The sequence below is a fragment of the Colossoma macropomum genome, unplaced genomic scaffold, assembly GCF_904425465.1.
Source record: "Colossoma macropomum unplaced genomic scaffold, Colossoma_macropomum, whole genome shotgun sequence".
NCBI classification, from domain to species: Eukaryota; Metazoa; Chordata; class Actinopteri; order Characiformes; family Serrasalmidae; genus Colossoma; species Colossoma macropomum.
In genome coordinates, this window is record NW_023494787.1 from 4,973,619 (window position 1) to 4,986,193 (window position 12,575).

At 35.8% G+C, this 12,575-nt stretch overlaps 1 protein-coding gene across 3 annotated transcripts in view; it reads left to right on the top strand.

Moving 5' to 3' along the window:
- Positions 1-7,884: 7,884 nt before the first annotated feature.
- The window catches only part of LOC118805002, an 8,398-nt gene continuing 3,707 nt past the window's right edge, over positions 7,885-12,575 (top strand). The window contains exons 1-3 of one of the 3 annotated variants that reach the window (XM_036565601.1): positions 7,885-7,948; positions 8,686-8,959; positions 10,402-10,713. In XM_036565601.1, coding sequence (XP_036421494.1) covers positions 8,914-8,959; positions 10,402-10,713 — 358 coding nt within the window. In that variant the 5' untranslated portion in view covers positions 7,885-7,948; positions 8,686-8,913. Of the gene's footprint in view, positions 8,039-8,654; positions 8,960-10,401; positions 10,714-12,575 lie in introns of those variants that run through there. The other 2 variants (XM_036565599.1, XM_036565600.1) reach the window with 2 other exon arrangements.

Genomic DNA, 12,575 nt, shown 5'->3' on the forward strand with positions numbered 1-12,575 from the left:
TTACAGATCTGGTGGTTCAGAATCTCGCTTCAGACGTCGAAATGGTAAAACATTCTCCTATTCTTGACTTCTCTTTAGCCGTAATGGCTAAAGCCACAACCAAGGGATTTAAGGAGCAAAGACAAAGATATAGCCCTGCCTCAGTGTCTTTCCAAACACTGAAGAAGGAAGGTTGTTAACATTTAGGTTGTATTTATATTTTAAAAATTCTTAATTTGTGTACTGAAAAGATTTAATCTTAGCCAGTCAATGTGAACAACAAATCCCTGACTGGACGTTCAAAATGTTGGATAATGCTTTCTTTACAGTTCTTTAAGTTCTAGGTTCTAGGTATGAACTGGGTAAGCGTGAGGCACAAATTCCAAACTATTATTTAAGTATTTTAGGTAACATGATGGTAAGTTCCACGACAGTTTGACGAATTTGCTGGAAAATGCCAAACAGGTTCTAGATATTAACTGGTTAAGTGTATGTAGTTTTTTGGGTAAAAAAGGGGTGAATACTTAGACTTAGTCTATCTGAATTATGCTATCTTATGTTAATTAATCTTAAGCTGATGAAGCAATTATGTGGGGTAACAAGTTGGTAAATAAACATAATTGCACTACATTTCACTGTAATGTCACACATTCAAGCAGGAAAGGAAACAGTAAGGACCCAGTAAAACTGTAGTAAATGTGGTTGGTGTAGTGTAGTGGGTAAAATCTCTGCCTTCTGGGCTGTAGACTGGGGTTCAAGTCCCCGGCTGGGCAAACACCCTACACTATACCAATAAGAGTCCTTGGGCAAGACTCCTAACACTACCTTCACCTACCTGTGTAAAATGACCAAATTCGCTCTGGATAAGAGAGTCTGCCAAATTCCATAAATATAAGTGTTACTCTTTGCATTGTGTGTAAATTATCGCTTTCTTTCACAGCACAGATATATATATATATATATATATATATATATATATATATATATATATATATATATATATATTGAACTTCTTTTATTACCTTTTTTATGAAGTGCAATCATACAGTACAGTTATATCTTCAAAGACACAACACAGGACACAGGTATATATGTCTTGGAGGCAGTCCATGAATTTTGGCATCCTCTCATTGTCCATAAACAATCCCCTATGGATGAATAATTAAATTCTTCCATGAACATAAAGGAAGTGGACAGATATGTTTCATAGTAAAGCACATGGTGCTTTCATTTAAAACAAAAAGAAAAAACAAATACAGAAGGGATTGTTTCACTTAGATGACATCCGTTAAGAACAAATATGTAATAACTGAGGACCATTTAGTCAAGAATACGTCTGATTTCAATTGTAATCTTGCAGTTCTACTTTTGTGTAGTAAACATCCTTAACTTTTTCCCTCCATTGCGTTACTGTGGGGGGCAGCGGCCTCAGCCAGGAAACTTGTTAGCAATTAGAAGAAGGACTCTCAGTAATGATGTCTGATTGTTATTTCCTACATTTTCTGGTAATATTCCTTATAAAAAAAAGGATGGTTCTAAGGGCAACTCTATATCTAGGCATTTTTTAATTTTGTATGTTTTGCCAATATTCTGATGACTTTGCACAGTCCCAGAATACGTGTGTATGGTCTCCTACCAGGCCATAGCCCCCCCAGCACTGATCAGAGGTGCCACTGAATTTTGATGTGACATGAGGGGTCCTGAAAAATCTCATCTTAACCTTCCATTCAAATTCCTTCCAAATCAGGCTATTAATTGTTTTAAATGCATGATAGTTCCCAGTTTTTTATCAGAAATTCTGGTATTCATCTCCAATTCCCATTTTTCTTTAATGTCTAAACTGTTATCCACTTAAAAATAATTTTAAATAAAAATAAATTGTTTTTTATAAAACAATAGGCTACATTAGCTACAGATAACTGTTAAACCTCATTAAATGTCCCCAGGAAGTAGGTGTTTTAAAACTGCTTATTTGCTTAAGCTAGACACAGATTTTTGTTGGAGAAAGGGGGTTAGAACACACATTATGTTGCAGTGCATGCTGGGGACTGTAGTGCAGCTCAGGGTGAAACGGGCTGATAATAATAGAAAACTAAAACAGTTTCGCAGGCTGAACAGGATTGTGCAGTGGGCCTGACTTGGCCTGCAGGCCTTGAGTTTGACACATGTGATGTAAAACTCTTAAGTCTTTGTATCATCTTTTTACACCATATAGCTGCCTGATATTTATTGGTGTTTCCAATGTACTTTTCTGCTTAAACATATGAAATTACAGTGAAATTAAGTGTATGTTTGTATTTGTCACCTTGTTCCACCAAATAACTATTTAATTATGAGATATTTTATTGTGTCCTTTATTTGCTTAATAGCTAGAACCTCTTCGCCTCTAGAACTGCATTTCAGTGTAATTTAGTCAGCCTGTGTTGGGTATAACACCCACTTTACCCAAATTAGTTACACAGTACTCTGGAGTTTTTACCCATTTACCTAGTTAATACCTAGAACCTGTCGGGCATTTCAGTGTAATTTAATGAAACTGTGTTGGAACTTACCATCACATTATTCAAAATAATTATCTAGTACTTTGGAGTTTGAACCCATTTACCTAGTTAATACCTAGAACCTGTTGAGCATTGTCTACCCAACTGTCTACCCGAAATAATTATCTAGTACTTTGGAGTTTGAACCCATTTACCTAGTTAATACCTAGAACCTGTTGAGCATTGTCTACCCAACTGTCTACCCGAAATAATTGTCTAGTACTTTGGAGTTTGGACCCATTTACCTAGTTAATACCTAGAACCTGTCGGGCATTTCAGTGTAATTTAATGAAACTGTGTTGGAACTTACCATCACATTACCCAAAATAATTATCTAGTACTTTGGAGTTTGTACCCATTTATCTAGATAATACCTAGAACCTGTTGAACATTGTCTACCCAACTGTCTACCTGAAATAATTATCTAGTGCTTGGAGTTTGTACCCATTTACCTAGAACTTACAGTGGAATTTAATGAAACTGTCTTGGAACACACTTGCCATCAATTATTTTACTCAAAATAATTATCTAGTACTTTGGAGTTTGTACCTCACACTTAACCAGTATGTACCTAGAACATAAGAAACTGTGAAAGAAAGCAAATGTTTATGAGTCAGAGTTGACCTGGTGACACTTAATCATAGAACAATGTTTTGCTGATGAGTCTGTTTGAATGCACTGAAAAGGTGGAATAGATCTGCTGTTGCGTTATGGTTTAGTGCGTTATGTTCTAGATCTTAAACTGATACAGACTAGTTTACGGTAACGACTTTGAGACGAGTTCACTGAGAGACTGATGAACTGCTGCATGTTGTTTATCCTCAGGTAAACGAGGAACACACACTGTGGAGGGACCGTGCATAACGGTACGATAGGAAGATCTACACATGACAAAAAGTCGTCAAAGTCAGTGTTACTTGTTTGTGTTACTTACCTGGTACATTGTTTGTTTACAGGAAGTGCAATATGCAAGTGTGGACCTGATCAGGATCGGACAGGGCAGCAGTACTGCTCTAAGCCGGACTAGTTAAAGTTTTGTTTGTTTGTTTTTCAGTTGTTTATTTAAGGCTCTTGAGTGAGTGAGTGAGTGAGTGAGTGGACAAGCATGTGACATTAAAAAAACACATATTGATTGTGTACTAAAACACCAAATAAAATCATCGATTAATCTCATATTTACACTTTTTTGTTTTTTCTGAAGGTCATTTAGGACCATCCTGTAAGTACAGACTATACACAACTGAGCAAAATGAAATACCACCTAGCTTAATAATAACATTAGGGAAAACACAAGGACTGAAGCAGATAGGTAGCAAAGAGATAACATAAATGATAAAGTAGATTTAACCCCTGTGTGGTGTTCAGGTCTGTGGGACCCATTTTCAATGTTTACCAAAAGAAAGAATTATGTGATTTATTGTTATTTCAACCTCAGATTCTTGTCCTTTGCTCATTTTCTGTGAAGAACATATAAAATAACCCATTTTCAGTGTCTTCACTCTGTTCACCCCCCACACATTTATATTAAACATGTGGTGTTGGGTGAACCAGCGGGGAGTAAAAGTGTGGAGGTGCTGTGTCCTTCACTCTGTTCTCCTCCTACATGGCCTGCTGTTAGTGTGTGTGTGTCTATGTGTGTATGTGTTTGTATATGTGTGTGTGTGTGTGTGAGGGTGGACAACATAGACAGGCTGCTGACTGGCTACAGCTGCTAAAGGAGAACCCTACGCTGGACACTTGTGATATTTTAAACATCTGGTATTTTTACATGAATTTTTATGGCTGTATTGATTTAAACAAACAATAATGTGGAGGGTCCAGCAGACCACTGAGTAACAAACACATCAACACCACACAAGGGTTAAATACAGTCTAAGTGAAACTCAAAGTAGACTAATCCAAACAAAACAGATTGAAATATCAGGTTTATTCAGACATAGTAAATCCAGAATCGGTATGCTTTTTACAAAACATGTCAAGTGATATTCTTTACTAAATAAAATCAGTCTAAATCAGAGAACTGTGTTCTTATTAGGGGCTCTGAATGCAGATATTGTACTGAAAGTGGTGATGTAGTATGTCTTGACCATCTAGTGGTGCTTTTGTCTGTCACATATGCTGTTGGTGTCTCAGTCTGCTGCACATGAACACTGTGCACACACTGCTTCCTGAAGGCCGACCCATTTCCCAGCACACGCACCAGTCTGTCTGAACCCCAAGGCCAAAAAAAATTCCTTGTTTTAAAACAAATTTGATATTTTAAATCTAACTAGTGGTGTATCAGCTGAAGTACAATTGCTTTAAGATGCAATCTAGTCTGCATATTCAGACTGGCAAATATTACAGTACTGAATGTGAAGGAATAAGAGGGTCCCATGCAGTGCAGTACTGAACAAATACCATACAAACACTGCTATCACAAAGAGTGGAATGACATGTTTAGTATATCAGAATATCAGAAGGGTTTGTTACTGGGAACATGGTCTAATTATAATTTTCCATAAATGAAACGTCTCACAACTTCAGTCATTATGTTGCTGTTCGGATGGACTTTCTTTAGTCTATTTGTAGCAGCTCTGTTTCCTTTTTTAACTTCATGTTGTTATATTTACTATTCTAGGGCTGTATTACAAACTTTTTATTACTGTCTTTTTGTCTTAACTTAAGAACTGACATGTCAAGATAAGATATTTCACAAATTTCTATTACAGAAGTGAATCTGATCTTAATTTAGGAATCTTATCTTATAGCATCTTATCCCAAGTTAGGAAATCTTAACTTACTTGATCGAAGTCGACAATCAACTGGCATGTCTGTTACTTAGCAACCGACCATACGCGCACAGCTGAAACATAAACACATAATCAAAGTAATCAAGCTAGTTAGCCAGACAGCTAACATTAGCTACCTCTACTGACATATAGAAGCTTAAATCAATAAGCAATAAACTGAGAGTTAACAATATTGTGTCAGCATCCCCTGCTGGTTATCAGAGCATCGCCGCTCCAGTTTCAGTCTCCATTTCCCAGGCGCTTTAGCCAAGCGCGCTAACATTATTCCTCCTAATAAACAGACACACGTTCAGCTCCGTCTCATTATTCACCACCATCACTGTAATATTTCATCATCAACATTAACACACGAAGATAATCAGAGGGAGCGTGGAGATCAAGTCTGCAGCGTCTGGAGTTTTAAAATGATGTTAGAAAAAAAACAAGTCACAACAGTTTTAGTGTGGATAAATGTAGCGTCACTATGCTGGTTATAGTGAACTACTGTCACTGCACAGAACGATAAAAACAGACAGTTACACAGAAGTTAAGACTCTTCTGGGGTTTATCCTAAAGTTAGGACAGTATTTAGGAGGTTTAGTCTAGTTAGGATGTTTCTGTAATACTGTTTTCTTATCTGGAGTTAATGATAAGATTATGAACTTAAGAGCTGCTGTTCTGTAAGAGATTCTGTCCTAAATTCGGTCCTAACTGAAGTTGTCATGGTGACTAAGCAGATAAGATTTCAGACTTAAGAAGTTTCTGTAATACATAAAGCATGTAAATATAGTCTTTGTTTTCCCGGTACAGATGTAAAAATACCAGTTTTGCATGCCTTTGCTCAAGCTAGACCAGCATGTGTGAGAAACTCTGTGGATTTCTGTAAAGGGTCGAAAAAACCACACCGTGAGGCAGGTAGCGAGGCGTGGGCGTCAAGTGGCCCCTCTACGCTCACACTGCGCTGCTGTGCTTTCCTGCGTCCCATGTGGTTAGAACAAAGCAAGCTGCAGAATGCAGAATCAAAGCAGGATGTCAGAGATGGTCTGCTTAACGGACAACTGCGCACACCTGGCCTGAATTTACACAACTACACTGATGTTATCAGGCATCAGATACAACACTCAGATAAAGACTCGCATTGGACTGTGAGATATGATTTAGTAGTTTGACCCTTTGAACTTTAAGGGTCTGTATATGAGTCCACACTCTAATTACGTTATGCAGTTATGTAACCTAAATGCAAAACATGCGTGCAGTTGCATGCAAAAGTATGGGTACCCCTGGCCCAGTTACATCGTCGCAGTCCAAAGAAAAACATGTATCTCCATTTTTAGTTTTCTGCGTCATTCAAGCGCAGCGGCTGCCCTTTACACTGTGTGAAAATTTCATGATGAATGGATAAACAGCAAAGCTCTAAAATGACTTGGAATAAAATCTCTTCACATTCACTTACATTAAAAGTAAAGAACGTTTTTGGCCTCTCCTGTAAAGTTACTATTCTTTATTGAGACACTTGTTTTTCTTTGGACAGCGACGATATGTTTGTTGACTTTTTTAAAGTGAAAAGAAATAAACACTTTATATTTGATGAGTAAAATAGTAATTGTGGCAAAAATTAATCAGATATAATCAAATAGAACATTTAGTCCTGGGCCAGCACTTTGTATGCACCTTGTATATTGTTCAGTCTGTTATTTCAGATTATTCATAAGCAAATTAAATGAATTAAAATGAACACAAACATTAAATCAACCCCCACTGTCAGTCTTGGATGCTGGTGTCACTGTATGAGGCCAAATATGGAGAAAAAGAAATGTCGAAAGTTGGACATGTGTTTATTTAGCGTCACTAGCTATTGATTAGTGGAATTTAACATGGAAATAAAAGATTACATTTGGGATTAAAAAGTCATCAAAATGCACAATTTAAAGAGTGAATTTTGGATTTGATTGATGCAGGTAAAACGTAATTACTACATTTGTGTTTTTTTAAGCTCATCATACTTTTATTAAAGTACTGTTTAAATAAAAAAAAATCAAAATAAATATTATATATTATTATATTGTTATATATTATTGGGTGTGCGATAATTCAGTATATCTTAATCACTTAAAATTGGGTGTTTTAATTTACACTGTAAATCCTGACATTTACTCAAAATATTAAGCTGTCTGAAATATGGAGTTACATACACCCAAACGTCTAAGTTTAACAAACAGAGTATAAATGGCCACAGCCAAGCTGTACTGTTGCAGACACTGGAGCTTTTTAGTTTAAGTAACATTGCCATAATCATAATGATTACAAGCTGAAATGCAAAAGAAAAAGAGCTTTCAAAGTCACACTCTGACAACAGTTTTGAGTAAAACTACTGAACTGGCGTTAAATTATGTTGTTTTGTTACAACCAAACTGACCATGTGAAGTGAATCCAAACTGGCATTTAACCCAAACATGTGAACGTGCAGTTTGTGTGAAAACAACATCTGAAGGAGAAATAAGATCTAATAAACAGAATCAACTAACCCACTAGGAATTCTGGGTAACTCCGCCCGTACTCTCTCATTGCTCGTCTTTTTGAGTTTCTTATACTCACTAAAATAAGTGCAGTTGAATTTTCACCCAGACAGTACAAACTTGCCTGGATTAAGTGATAAATGTAAGAAAATAAGTTATTAATTTGATTATTTAAATAAAAATAAGATCACGGCTTTTGGTGATTACTGCACACTGCAGTCTCCAAAACTTGGTAAGAATGTAGAATTTTGTTTGTTAATGTTTCCAGATATTCAACAAGAACACACTTAAAAAAAGATGGTTCTTCAAGGGTTCTTTAGTAAAGATAATGATTCTATAGAACCAAGAACACTCAAAGAACCATTTTCATGATTAAATGGTTGTTTGCGTGGTGAAATGGTTCTTTAGACTGGTGGAGAATGTGCTGCATAGAACCTTTTTGAGCATGGTTCTATATAGCACCAAAAAGTGTTCTTCTAATATTACAAGCTTGACATGATAACAATAGTAGAACCCTTTTAAAAAAGGTTCTATATAAAATCTGCATCAATCTAAAGAACTCTTCCACGATGCATAGAGCCCTTTAAACATGCAAAGGGTTCTTTGGGTGTTTATGGTTCTATATAGAACCACTTTCTTTACTAAAGAACCCGTAAAGAACCATCTTTTTTTAAAAGTCATAGTTAAGATGACATTTCTTTCTCAGTTTTTCTCAGTTCTGCTGTTTGTTGCAGCCACTGATAATATAAAAGTGTAGAAGGTTGTTAGTAAAAACCCAAACTGCTGCACAGTTTGTAGGATTTACTTTGCTGAATGTGTTTTAGAGCCAAACCGTTTGTCCTGTTCAGAGGTGATAATCAGTGCTGTACCCTTTTTCAGATCCAGGGCTGTTTTAGCCATTTTAACACACTGGCCCCGTCCTGATTGTGTTTTTCTGCCGACCGACGTTGGACTGACTCTTCGTTTCTGTTTATCGGCCCTCAGCGATGGAAATTCTTCAGCAGACTCTTCAGTCGTGGGTCGGCCTCCTGCAGAAACAGTGATGCTGCAGTTCTAGATGGTTGAGATAAGACAGACTCGCACCTCCGACTCTCTGACACGCTCAGCATGGGACCCTGGCTGCTGCTCCTCTGTTGTGCTTGTACTTTGAAAAGTAAGTCTTTAGTCTTTTTGCCTACATTTTCTCACCAAATACTCTAAACCATGAGTTCATAATTTCTTCATGAAGCTGCTAAGAAAAAATATGATGAAACACGTTGTGAATAATTATGCGATAGCTGCAATAAGAATAGCTCTTTTTAAAGGGAAATTGTCCTTTAGGTTATAGGTCTTCTTCATTTTTCCCCAGTCCTTGTATGTGAAGATTAGTTATAGTAACATTTTACTTCACCATCAAAATAATAATAATAATAATTTTCAAACAAAATTGCAATTTGTATATGATGTATATATATTGCTTTTAAGTATACAAATGTAGTAACAGTGCGTCCAGTTGCAGGTATAACTCACTGTGCTTGTAAAAGGCTATGAGCATTATTTCATATTAGCATTATATAATTATTCTTGTCTTTTGGCTCATAGTTTCAAGTCCAGACTTACTAGAAATAAAAGTACTGTAATTGTACTATAAGCACTAATGCACTCGGACTTTGAAAAGTAAGTCTTCAGTCTTTTTTCCTGCATTTTCTCACCAAATACTCTAAACGCGTTTTCTCATATTTTAATTAAGCTGCTAAGAACAAACATGACATAAAAATGATGAATATTTATGCAATAATATCTGCATTAAGAGTATCTTTTTACTTTTTTGAAGAGAATTTAGTCTTTTTCTCTTTTAGGTTATACTGTAGGTCTTCTTCATTTTTGCTCCAGTCATTGTATGTAAAGATAGTTATAGTAACATTTTAATTCAACATCAAAATAACAATAATCATTTCCAAACAACATTGCAACAGTGTAATAATGTAGTAACAGTTATAATTCATTGTGCTCTGTGTTTGTAAAAGGCTATAAGCATTATTTCATATTAGCACCATATAGTTATTCTTTTGGCTCATGGTTTCCAGTCCAGGTTTCCTAGAAATAAAAACTTCTGTAATTATACTACAAACACAGATGCAAACCAGAAATACAATTGTTTTTATTTGTAATAGACTATTGAAATGAGTGCTTTCTTTTCTCTAGGTATTTTATTGGAACTGTAATGTTTAACTGTGTTTTTATGCAACTGTTTTTATATCTATTTTTAACTGCCTCAATGTATTTCCGATATGATCAACATTACCAAAGTGTGTAGATGTGAGTGGTGGCTTAAATGTTCACTGCTGCCTTCATGTTTTCTTTTCTTTTATTGTTTTGTTTTTTATTATAACTATTCTGCTGGTTTTGCACCAACTTATTTTAGTGTTTGCCAGGAGGCAAGACTGAGCAAATCATCGTCAATGTAGGAATCAGGAATACATTTCAAATTTCACATATTTAGAACAAACACCTGCTTGCAGTACAGTCCTTTGTCCCAAGCTGATATAATAGAGAACTTACTTTTCTGTACTCTTTCTAGCAGCCTTAATAAAAAATAACTACAATTTTTTGCAGCATCTCTCTCGTCTGTGCTGACTCAGACTCCTGGGACTGTGCGGGTCTCTGTTGGAGAACCGTTTACATTGCAGTGCATACACGAGATGCAGGTTCAGTATTGCTATTCAACAACAACCTGGCATAAAGTCAATAAAAGAACTGGACAACTGGCAGAGATCAGACCTGAACTCGACATGCAACAAACTAATACTAAAGTTTGTACTCTGACCATCTCTAAAGCCACCCTGCAGGACTCGGGCATGTACCACTGCACGGGTTTATACAATAAAATAGTTCTGGTTGGAAATGGCACCAGAGTCATCGTCACCGGTGAGTTGAACAAATCTGTTGTATATAATCATCAATTTACATTTTACATAAGGGGTGTATGTGGCATTTTTATCTGGACAAACACATTTTATTCACAGTTTTTAGTGTCAAAATGTGTATTAATATTTTCATTGTATTCACCAAACGTTTAAATATATTTAAGCATAAAATTATTATTCCCTTAATAGCTTGATAGCAGGTCTTCCAGCCATACTTGCTTCATGCTTGACAAGACAATGCAGGTTTATTAATATTGTGCATCTCAGAGGCGTAAAATGTGAAGTAATTCCGTGTAGAACCAGTATGGGTTCTGTACTGTATCTGGTGTCACCATAAGCTGGAAACAGTAGCAGAGCTGTTGGAGAACACTGTGTTGCTGCATTTACAATATATTAGAGTTTCTAAAAGCACTTTTCCTGATGTGTTCTGTGCCCAGTGGAAGCGTACTCTCTTAAAAAAGATGGCTCTTCAAGGGTTCTTTAGTTACGGTAAAACTCATAGTTCTGTATAGAACCATTCCATGCTTAAATTGTTCTTTGCATGGTGAAAACGTTCTTCAGATCGATGGAAAATGTGTTGTAAATGATTTGATATAGAAACGAACCAAAAGGGTTTTTCTGTTGTTAAAAGCCTGAAATTATAACAACAGCAGAACACTTTTTAAAAGGTTCTATGCAGAACCATATACAACACATTCTCTATCAATCTGAAGAACCATTTCACTATGCAGGGAACCATTTAAGCATGGAATGGTTCTGTATAGAACTCATAGTTCTAAATAGAACCATTCCCTTTACTAAAGAACCTTTCAAAAGGCGTCTTTTTTAAGAACGGATTTTAAAGTTCTGCTCCTAGTTTTTAAAGCTCTAAATGACCTCAAAGCACAGCTTACATCACAGAGTGTCTGTTTGTGATCTTAGATCTGCAGATACTGACCTTCTGAACACCTTCTGTAAAATACAGAAAATGTGGAGAGACTCATTCAGTTATTCTGCTTCTAAACTGTGGAGCTCAGTTCACCTTTTATTAGACAGTCAAGCTCAGTGCTCACTTTTAAGAAGCGTCTAAAAACGTCTCTCTTTAAGTCAGCGTCTCATTAAAACTCTACATCTCAAGGTTTTTATCTTTTAATTTGATTTATTTCGTTTTCTTATGATTCTAAATGAATACTTATAATTTCTTGTGTTACTGTTAAGCTTTATCATCTGTCTGTAAAGCACTTTGAGCTGCCACCGGCATGAAAAGTGCAATATTAATAAAATTATTATTATTATTATTATTATTAATAAGAGTGTAGAGATGCCTTCATTTGGCATCATATCTTGGAAGCATGCATTTCACAAAGAAGTTGATTTGTTGATTTTAATTTTTCTACATCGCTGCCCATTACATTGTGACAATTCCGTGCTGAGGGACCAATAGAAATGCTCCAAAATGTTTACATTAACTTACATTAAAAGTAAAGAATGTGTTTTGTGTTCTCCTGTAGTTACTATTTTGCCGATACATATTTTGCTTTGGACAGCGACTGTATATATTGCTCCTTATTATTGCCAGTGCTAGTGAACATCATGAGTATTTTCATGGTTTATTTATCGCTGTAGTCAGAACAAAATCTCCAAAATGGTAACTTTACAGGAGAAGGAAAAAACCTACTCTACTTTTAATGTAAGTCAATGGAACCAGACTTTTTTCTAAGTCATTTTGGGCCGTTTCTTTTGGTCCATTCATCACGAAATTTACACACAATGTAAAGAACAACAGGCATTTTCAAATTATGATAAAAACTGAAAAACGAAAATGGAGATACGAGGTTTTGTTCTGACAGCAGCGATATACTAAATTATTGAAGTGCCACACTG